The 11,010-nt window shown below is 36.0% G+C and overlaps 1 protein-coding gene across 2 annotated transcripts; it reads right to left on the reverse strand.

Moving 5' to 3' along the window:
• Positions 1-6,173: 6,173 nt before the first annotated feature.
• On the reverse strand, positions 6,174-9,911 carry LOC110871988. Of its 2 annotated transcripts, none has more exons than XR_004864628.1 (8): positions 9,703-9,911; positions 8,769-9,461; positions 7,690-7,761; positions 7,498-7,565; positions 7,242-7,395; positions 7,070-7,150; positions 6,689-6,778; positions 6,174-6,512 (listed from the first exon to the last, which is right to left on the reverse strand). XR_004864628.1 is itself a non-coding variant. In XM_022120753.2 (8 exons), exons 2-8 carry the CDS (start codon positions 9,452-9,454, stop codon positions 6,447-6,449), a joined length of 762 nt encoding a protein of 253 aa, XP_021976445.2. In that variant the 5' UTR covers positions 9,455-9,461; positions 9,703-9,879; the 3' UTR covers positions 6,206-6,446. The 2 variants fall into 2 exon arrangements, 1 of the variants encoding a protein (XP_021976445.2); XM_022120753.2 differs by having other exon boundaries at positions 6,206-6,512; positions 9,224-9,461; positions 9,703-9,879.
• Positions 9,912-11,010: the final 1,099 nt, after the last annotated feature.

An 11,010-nucleotide genomic window follows, 5' to 3' on the forward strand; every position in this document is an offset into this window, starting at 1 on the left:
CCGTAGAACTCGCAATGAGGTGGTGGTGGAGTGGTAATAGTGGCGGATGTATAATATAATGAAGGGTATTACGGGTTACGGCTTAATCCTGTTTTGTAGTGTAATTTTTTTCTGTTTTATATAAAAGTATTCTTGAACAAATACGATGATACCCCTAAAAATATGATACTTTAATTTACTAAAATTCCGAATTTTTATTAGCTCAAACCTTTTAGAACACCAAACTCGTATAATAATTTAATCCAAATTAAGTATAATATAATTGAAAGACGTCCAACTGATAAACATAGCGCAAGCCCAAAAACAATTTTTTTGTTAATGTTTTTTTTTTAATATTGTATGATTGCACGGTAAAAAAATTCTTTTTGGGATACCCCTAAATTAATGTGATAGTGTCGGGTGGTAAGGAAGAGACTTGGTGTTCTAAGGGACCCAAGTTCGATTCATGGTCTCCCCATTATTTTCTGCGGTACTTGGTGATGATGTGATACTAGACGAATAGGTGGAGATCGCTAGTTCGATCCTTGAACTAAGCGGGTTTTACCTCGATGCACTGTTGTGTCTTCGGGCGAGTGTTCATGGGCTTCGGCCCTAGGTGAGGGTTTTCTCCGGTTCGGGGGCGAGTGTATCCCGATGTAGTGAATTTCGTCAGTAGCTCATTTGAAGGATTCGTTGTACGTTAAAAAAAATAAATAAATAGAACTTGACCTGTTCAAGCAGTGAACTTGACCTGTTCAAGCAGTGATCATCGCTTGTCGTTATAGGGCATTTTATTTATATTAAGATATTTCCGTTAGTGTCAATAATAGAAGAAGAATCAATAAATATCTTTCTTTTTGTTTTTGCTCCTAGATTAGTACGATGTGGCTCATATTAATATAATATAAGATCTAAGATTATTAATAATTTGTATAATATAAGCTCTAAGATTATAAATAATTTACAAAATAAGATTAAGGGGTTGTTTGATAGTCATTTAATGGCTCATAGAGCCTTTTAATAGATAAGTTTTAGAAAGATATTGATCGATTTAGGATTGCCTCTTAAGCTAACTAGTCAAACCTAATGACTCAACACAAGTTTGCTAAACACCCCTAAGCCATTTTTATTATGGTATAGCCGGTTATAAAGTAACTGATGTATGCTACGCCATTCTTTTGCTCTTGTACGTCTTTAACATGTGAATTTCTAAAGACATAAAACTAGACATAAAACAATTTTGGCATTTGTAAATTGTCTCGTGCGTTGCCGTGATGTTTCTTTATGTTAAAACATGGACCAACTGAAAACATATAAAGATAAACACGAAAACGTATTATATTTGACCCGACTTATTTCCGGAAAATTTTACGTCGAAACGTAAATCAACCTGAATTTTTATACCCACGCGTACGTAAAAATAAAAACGTAAAACTCGACTACAAAGTCTTTAAGAATACCCACACGTACATAAAAATAAACACGTAAAACCCGACTACAAATTCTTTAAGAAATTAAGGGGTTGGTAGTTGTACTATATAGTTTTTTTTTTTTTTTACTTTTTTGTTGCTATTTGTATTATAGTTTCATTTCATTAAAAAAAAAAAAATTAAGGTACTGCATTTCTAAAATCCTAATATCTAAACCAAAAGTATTTGTGGCATAGCGCAAGAACAAAAAAATCCTACCATCCAAACGAACCGACGACTAGTGAATGAATATCCTAATTATTGTAGTCATCTGTCTAACTTTGAATCTTTCACATGGTTACCGGGATATGTATATTTTACTGTGATTGTGTGATCTGAAATAATTAGGGATGACCTATGGGAGGAGCAAGGTGGGCGATCACTCAGGAACCACTCTCCCACGAGGCCCAAAATTCTTTAAATAAGGGGAGGAGGGGTGGTCACTAGTGATGGATTTCTATCACTCTCACTATCTAATTAAATCATGCCATGTCATCACCCAATATTCTATCACTAGTGATAGAAATGTAGGGGGATGGTATCACTAGTGATGAGATTCCAATGTACAAGTATTAACACCCAATGTACAAGTAATACACATTCATTTGATCAAGTTTAACGCGTTATACATTCAACGAGTTATTTCTATAACTCGTGATAAACATGGAGGCGGCGGTGTTCCACGAGTGATAGGATTCTATCACGGTAAATAACGTATCCGCCCCGTGTGGCCTAAACCCATTAATTTAGCCTATTTAGTTTAGGCCTATATAAACAAATAAACTCAATTCTCATTTAACCCCACTAAACCAATATTGTTTTAAAATTTAAACTTTTTTTATAGAATTTTAGAAACAAAGATTGAGTGATACATTAAGGGCCCATCTTTGAATCCAAACAGGCCCTCTTTCATCTTTTACCTAGGCTTCCAGGCCCAGAAGTTTTAGGCCCAACTGCAGGCCATAAACTGCAACCATCCAATTCCAGTTCAATTCTAAATTGCAAAAATCAAATTCTAACATCGGCAACTAAATTGCTATTGACTTGATTGACTTTATATAAGGTTCTCATACATTACCACTTTTTGGTTTCAACTAGGTACTGAAAATGCTATTTATGGAAGGAAACTTTTACGTTTTAGTTTTCTTTTTAACGACAAATGTTACTCCTATTATATTTTTCACCAATAATACTTAAATACTACCTTTGTCCAGATTTGAACCTAGAACCTCTTTAAGTGGCAAGTACCTTTGTCAAGTGGGCTACCAGATTGGCTTTTACGTTTCAGTTAGATGGTTCATTAATTTAGAATTTCTGATGAATTAATTGGGTCAAATGGTGATTTTAAATAGGTGTTACGCTGGTATTAGTAAAAATGACGGTGACCCATGCGGGTGCTGGTTATATATGGTTATTTTTGGCTCAGTCTAAATTTTCACATCCCAAAATCTTATTTACACATCCTTTTTTTCACTCTCTCTCTCCCTGTATATATCTATGTATATATAGAGAGATTTAGAGGGGATGGGCAGGGCCGGCCCTGAGAATTTATGTACCCTGTTCGAGCTCGAAAAAACGTGCCCTTAGGTCTTAACTAAATAAATAAAAAATTTAAGCTAGCTTTTCATACAACTTTGAACCATTGAATTCGACATAAGTTAACTGAATTCGACATAATAACTGAAATCGTAAATCAATCCTAAATAATAAGTAAACTGAATTCGACATTTGATTTTTAGTTTTTTACCTCCTGTGAACTGAAATCGAAGGCCTGCTGCTGGCTGTGTCTCTGATGTCTGATCGAACAACACCTAAAAATTGCAGAATGATGATCGAAGGCCTGCAGTCTGATCTTGATTATCCTGATTCCTGTGCGTCGAAGGCTTGCAGTGTGCGACGTTTCATTACCCAGTGTCCAGTCCCACAAAGAGTTGCCGCCCAGAATTGAGAATTCCTTTTTTTTATTAGTTTTTAGAAGCCGCCCAGAATTGAGAATTCCTTTTTTTATCAGTTTTTAGAAAATAATTGGGTATTGGGCTCACTAACCTAATGGGCTAAATAGTTTAAACAATATTATTTTTTAAGTGGGCCTATGTTAATATTTTTTTGGTTATACCCTATTAAATTTTTTTTTACATATATAATATCGGATTTTTTTTTTAAATTATGTGCCCTACGAAATCACGGGCCCTGTTCGGTTGTCCTCCCCGCCCTCCTTCAGGGCCGGCTCTGGGGATGGGTGTGTGAATATTAACACCAGTATTTTTTCCTAATTTTGTTGGTGGTTTATGATATCAATATTGTGGGTCTTTGTGTTTGGGCCTATTGGATTGCTGGATTTGGGTTATTTTTGTTTGTTATTGCTACCCATAGAAGGGAACTCATTGTGACTTTTTTTTATAAATAATGCAACAAGGGATTTTATTAGTGGTGTGTTCCTTGATTCTTGTGATTATTTATATGTATGCTGATGACCTAAGTGGCATGTGCTTATTGTACCATTAGAATGGTGTTGATTTCTTATTTGATTATTGTTGCTGATCCTTGGGCCATTTTCTTGTAAAAATTCTGATTAGCATCTAATTAGTCGTTAATTAATTGCTAGTCTTAGGTTCACCGAGTAATTTTTATCTAATCGGTCAATTAATCAGTAGGTGGTCAACGATGGTCAAATCGAGTCCTAATTGGCCAAAAATTGGTTTAGTCTTGCAATTCCGGCCAAATTTAGGCCACCAAAACTTGTAAATTCCGGCAATTAACCTATCTACTTGAAAATATGGGTGGAATAAGGTGTAAACATGTCTACTTAAAAAAATACATAAAAAATGTGTGTGTATACATATAAAACTGAAAATTACATATAAAATCCCAATCCAATTTATCCCTATTAATCTCGATTAACCGCTAGTCAGTACCTCATCAGCCGACTAACACCTAGCGATTCTTGCAACCTTGATTCAACCACTAGCCTCAAAATTGTTATCTTATTTTTGTATTTAGTTTTATGGTTTGATATCATTGTATTGGTTGCTTAATACAACATTTTATCCGGTTCTTTCTTGATCTTCTATTGTTTAGGTGGTTTGCTTAGGCCACACGGTGTAGAGGGGCTTGAAGCGAGGGCATGGAGCGTCACGTGACAACCATATCAGCATGGTAGCGTGGAGAAAAAACACGGGGTGGGAAAGTGGCGTGGAAGAGAATAAAAATTTAAAAAAAAATAAAGATCAACCAATCAAAACAAACCTAAACTACACCCACCAATCAAGAGCCTCCACCTCACCCACACATTTGCCCCCACGCCGGTGGAAATCCTCAAGCCCCACCCACAACGCCGCCCTCCACGCCATACGCGAGGTGGTGTTCCGGCGTGGAGGAGCTTCCACGCCCATCACATATGGTCTTAATACACGTTTTTGAATGCATTGGTTTAGTTACTTTAGGGTATGGTTATTTTTAACATATTTGGCCAATAATTTTTTATTCGACCTGTTTTTAGCGATCCATTTTTGTCTCCGCCAAAGAAAGTTTTTGGATACGCCACAACCTATCCCCATTATATTTACTAATGTACCTCTCTCATCCTACTAAATTAGTCATTTCATCTCTTTACTTTTACTCAGGATGGGTGTATGTTCAGCATAAGAGGGGTACATTTAACCAACCCTTTCCAAAGTATCATTAGATTACAGTAAATGGTTGTAGAGTGTCTCGAAAGAAATCATGTCAAACAACTAACATAAAAAATATGTGAATAGCAGAATGGCAATTTGTCAAGTTTAAACACATAAAACACCAAGTTTGAACTACTAGCCCCAATGTAGCAGTTGCAAACAAAACAATAATCGTCATGCCACTGTATGTGAATCTAGATACTGCTTCATAGGGAATTGATAGATATCCAACGTCAGCATACCCAACGAGTTAGGACTTGTCATCTTTATAGTAGAAGAGACCAAAGTCTCTTGTCCCCCAAATACACCAGAATATTGTTTTATTCAGTCCTAGTTCCTATGCGTTGTGTCATTTTCTAGCTGCATATGTTCACTGATCGCGCCTAAATACGAAACTTCTAGACCACGTATTTCTTTGCCCTCTTGGCCTCTTCTTGGGGCCGGTAAGTAACCTTGTGTATGCAAAGGATGGCGTTGCCTACCGCAATCATTTTCGCTAGCACATGGAATATGGGTGATTGATCATAGCCTAAAAGCGATGTAGTTAATAACCCGATATATCAGATATATCGGTTATTGGTCCCCTGCCAAGATATTGATGCAAAATATCGGTTAGAATATCGGGACCGATAATATCGGCGATATTGACCAATATTTGACCGATATATCACTGATTTTCCCAATATCAGTACCTTTCTTCTCATTTCTACCATTCGTCTTTCTTCTTATTGCTGCTATTAGTGTTTTAATTCTTAATTGTTAGTTGTTACTCTTACATATAGTGTTTTAAGTTTTAGTAAGTTCCTACTTGCTTCAATTGTTAGTGTTTTGCAAGTTACAAAAGGTTAATTTGTTAAAGGTAGGAGAGTATACTTAATTGTTAGTGTTAAATTGTTGTATATATAAATTTAGCATGATATTAAAATTACCGACATCCCACTATAATATCTTATATTTACCGCATTAACTACTTAGCCTAAAAGAAACAAGACAACTATTATAGTTTATTTTTGCACAGGTTAAAAGTGCTCTATTCATAATAACCATCTAATACCTGTCTCAACCCATCGTCGGAATCGCATAAGAGATAAACATGTTTACTTCAAGCTTTTAAAGTTCCATTGTAGATGTAACATTTACATATATAGAAAGCCAAATAAACAAACTGTACATGAAGATTTCAGAAAACCATTAAATAAAACAAATCTAACCTTGATGGGTGCATACTTAACAACTCAGATATTAAAGAGCTGCACATGTTCTAACCTCAGCACCACCCTCAAGCCAAACACAAGTAATTAAAATGATTCGTGCGCAGGTGTAGCTACAAAGGTATCGGACCAGCTTCCTCATCAGAAGACGACAAAGACGACGTTGATGAATTAGAAGCCTAACAAAAGTCAACACAAAAAATATTAGCAAAAGAAAAACTTTGTTTTGATGTGATAGTCTTTATGATTATAAATACATTATTCAAAGAAAGTAAACAGATGTTGGCGGGCCAACATGACCCGGCCCGTTTTGACCCATTACCGAATGAAAAATATTGTGGTTTAGAATTTTCACCAGGTGGTGTCGCCGATGTAGTAAAGCTGTGAAGGCTCTTAAGATGATGTAGATCGGTACGATGATTCCTGAAGCTCTTATCAATAATAACTACGACAAAACCGGAAACAATAAATACATACATCACCATTAACATATGAAGTAAGCATAGTTATTAAAGGCGCGAGGCGCACTCAGGGCGATTTGTTGGGTCTGGGGCTTTATTTGCGCCTGGGCGCTCGCTTTAATAACTATGACATGAACCATAGTTATTAACGGCGCGATGCGCACTCAGGGCGATTTGTTAGGTCTGGGGCTTTATTTGCGCCTAGGCGCGCCTGGGCGCTCGCTTTAATAACTATGGAAGTAAGTTTAAAAAAGACGAAGACAATAAATAATTACCAAAAACACCGGTAAAGAGTAATTTCCCGCTCCATTAGCAAGCACGGGGAGCGTGTGACGCAAGATCAAGAGAATCATAAACTGCATACGAAAACGCAATAAACGTTACAGTACTAAAGCTAGTGAGCGTGTGTTTGTTTGCAGTTCATAGGGAGAGAGAATGAAAGATTACGATGAAAGCAACGGAACGGAAACACAAAATGCTTCTAGCGGTGGACTCTGCGTACGCGTCGTATTCTTGATCAAGAAAATTAGGATCAGAAGGGACGACCGTTATTATTCGGCCATTGTTGTTCATATCCCTCCGGGAAATCTGCCAATGTCCCCTGACAACAACAAAAGAAAATACACGGTTTGACTTTAAAAGTCAAATAAACATAAAATGTGAATTTGACTTCAAAGTCAAGAGGTTTAAAAGGTTGGTGTACCTAAAACTTGCTGGAATGTCTCCTAATTTGAACACAGGGGGTGGTGCTGTATACCCTGGCCTAAATTGCTGCAGTTAGACATATATTTAAAAGAAGATTATTATAGAGTTAACACATGTTAAACTAATTAAATAAATTTTTTTTAACAAGGATATAATATTCAGGAAAATAATGGATGAACAAAAAGCCTACCTGATGACATATTTCACATTTTATATCACCCTTCTCATTACACCATCGTTGGACACATCTACGGTGAGCATACTACAAAAAGTATAACCAGAGGTCAATCATGGAAACCGATAATAACCATGAACAAATATTGCACTGTTAATATCATAAAAACCGACATGCTTTCTCTTTTTTTTTTTTCAAAAAAGTCGCTAAACATAATTTTGCCGTAGAAAAGTCCTAAAAACGAAAAAGTCTCTCAACCCAATTTTTCTATGTTAAAGTCACTACATTTGTCTACTGCATTTATTTGTATAAGAACTTTAACGTAGCAAAATTGGGTTGAGGGATTTTTTCGTGTTTTTTTTACATCAAGAGGTACCTTTGTATGCCAAAATTATGTTTACGTTTAACATTTTATGGTGAAAATAAAAATTATGTTATTCTTTATAATATTAAGGGGGTGTTTGGGGTTGAGTTTTGAAAATAGATTATGCGTTTTGAATAATCAGAATCAGATAATTAACTGTAACAAAACGTGATGTTGAAAGATAGTGTTTGGATTTGATTTATGTTGTTTGATATCACAATAATCAGATAATCAACTATTTGAGTGTTATCACAAATATATATTTAAAAAAACAAACAAGTGAAAATCCTTTTCTAAACGCAAATAATCAATTTTCGGAAAACTGTTTTTTGTTGCAGTAGGGGGAGGGGGGGAGCTGCTTTTGGAAAACTGCGTTTTGTAACTTTCTAAACGCAAATAATAAGTTTTTTAATTTTTTTACCCAAACACTCAAAACTGATTATTTACGATTTCAAAACTCAATAATCTAAAAATCTCCTTCAAAACTCAACCCCAAACACCCTCTAAGAGTTAAATACCATTTTATCTCTGTGGTTTGTTCAATTATGCCAATCCAGACCAAGTTTCAAATTTGCACCCTTTCAGACATTCTTGAAACATGCCAATTTTGTCCACAGAACTAAGGTTGAATCGAATAATTGGACAAACCACAGGGACGAAAATGGTAGTTAACTCATGTTTTTTTGGACGAAACTGGCATGTTTCAAGAATGTCAGGACGGAAATCGTACAAATTTGAAATTTGGCGTGAACTGAACAGCTTCCAAACTATGAGGAATCAAGGTTCCAAATTCAACATATAATTTTTTTAACTTTCATTCATGTTTCTAGATAAACCATTAGGCCAGTCGGTGTGGGGGCCGTCCTAGGCCAGTCGAGCCCCGACGCCGCCCCTGTACACCATTTCCACAGCTGCGTCGCCGTCTTGAACGTCCTCCACAAGACGTTGTTGCTGGGCCTCCCCTTCTCACACAAACACACAAATACATACAACACAAACACACAAATATATATATAGAGAGAGAGAGGCCCATCCTCCATTTCCCTTGGTCCATCCTTGGAGGGGCATCCTCCTTGGATTGGATGTTGACAGTGGCGCTGACGTGGAGGGGCATCCTCCAAGGACTTGCCTCCTCCACATCGTGTAGCCTTAAGCAGTTAAAGCAGAATATAAACATAAACCAACCTTTAAGCTACCAGAACAAGAACAAGGAGTCTCCATATTGGAATCAAAATCTTCATCCTGACATATCCTACACTCAAACAACTTTTCAGACCCATAAACACCTTCATGATCCATAACCTTCGAACAACACTCAATCACTGTTTCATCAACCGGTTTTCGGCTTTCGATTGCAGCCTCTAAAGTAGACTCAGTCAGTAACCGATCCACCAGAAACACAAAATGATCTCCCATTTTTATCCTGAACACATATCAATTCAAATTAACAAAAACCCTAATGGATTTGACCTCAAACATCATTGTAACTGATATTTTGGATCGAATTGAACAAAACCCAATTGAAATGTTTGAATTTATGACATACCCAGATGAATAAACAGATAAAGTTCACATGTTTATGGAAGAACAGAAAGCTAAAGGCATATAAAGAAAGGTATGACAAGAATCTAAGATACGAAAGGAAGAAGAAAGGTGAAACTTACAAGAACGCAATTGAATATGTTGAAAGCTAAGAATTTTATCGATCTTTTTTTCAGTTGTGGAGATGTTTTACAGCCTACGATGAGTGAAATTCAGTTATTCGTTCATTGAATTCGTGTTTTTTTTTCTCTCTCTCTAGAAGAACATGGGTTTTGTTGGATTTTATAGTGATAATCAAACAGTTATTTTTTATTATTTGTTCTCTTGTTCTAGAATTTTCTTTTTGTAAAATCAAAATTATAGAGCACGCGCTAGGCACGTGTGGGATGACTGGATTACTCTCGCTTCATTTGAGCGCCACGTTTCTTTGTGTATACCTCGTAACTATAGTTGGGGTGTGAATGAACCGAGCTACTACTCGAGCTTTGTTTGAAAAAAAAAAAAAAAAAAAAAAACCTGAACTGAGCTTGAGACTGTGCTTAAAAACAAGTTTGTTTAGTAAACGAGCTCAAACTCGAGCTTCGCTTATCAAGCTCTAGTCGGCTGCTAGCTTAAATGAGGCCACTCTTTATCTGGCATCTACCCAGATGGTCCCTGTGGTTTCACGTTTTTTCACGTTTAGTCCCCACCTTTTGAAAATAGCAGGTATGCTCCCTATGGTTTGTTATTTTGTTACTCGGATAGTCCCCTGAGTAGATGCCAGTTAGTTTGGAAATAACAGATATGCTCCTTGTGGTTTGCATTTTGTTACTCGGATAGTCCCCTGAGTAAATGTCAGGGGACTATCCGAGTAACAAAATGACAAACCACAGGGAGCATACCTGCTATTTCCGAAAGGTGGGGACTAAACGTGAAAAAACGTGAAACCACAGGGACCATCCGGGCAATTAACTCTTATTATTATTTATAGAATTATAAAGAAATTCTACCTTATATATAAAATAATAGTTATAATTAATATAATATAAATTAATTAATAAATAAATAGTCAAACTCGAGCTTAAAATACTATCTACGAGCCTGTATTAACCATCTTTAGGATCTAATAAACTAGATAAAACACTACATTATATTTATATTTTTTTATTATCCATACATACAATCACAAGATTGATAACGTAAAGGAATAGGGAGATCACATGGTTGGCCAAAAGTGGCGGCCATGTTTAATTTTTCTTTTTCTTTTTTTTTTTTGCATAAAATAGTTATTTATAAGTCCCGTCAAATTACGATTTTATCCCCTGTTTAAAAGTACGATATTGCTCCAGCTCCAAATTAAATATATACTTTGCCTCCCGGCTTAAATCTACGATTTTGCCTTCTGTTAAAAATACTCTTTTGCTCGCCCTCGGTAAAAAAATTACGCTTTT

This window comes from Helianthus annuus, chromosome 8 (genome assembly GCF_002127325.2).
Source record: "Helianthus annuus cultivar XRQ/B chromosome 8, HanXRQr2.0-SUNRISE, whole genome shotgun sequence".
Classification (NCBI taxonomy): Eukaryota; Viridiplantae; Streptophyta; class Magnoliopsida; order Asterales; family Asteraceae; genus Helianthus; species Helianthus annuus.

Bases quoted from the DNA above. Each gene is read 5' to 3' on its own strand.
- LOC110871988 (XM_022120753.2), bottom strand. From the start codon at position 9,454: ATGGGAGATCATTTTGTGTTTCTGGTGGATCGGTTACTGACTGAGTCT. The intron at 7,151-7,241 runs GTAATCTTTCAT...TTTCGTATGCAG, and splicing joins TCCGTTCCGTTGCTTTCATC to TTTATGATTCTCTTGATCTT. The intron at 6,779-7,069 runs GTAATTATTTAT...GTTTTGTCGTAG, and splicing joins ACTCTTTACCGGTGTTTTTG to TTATTATTGATAAGAGCTTC.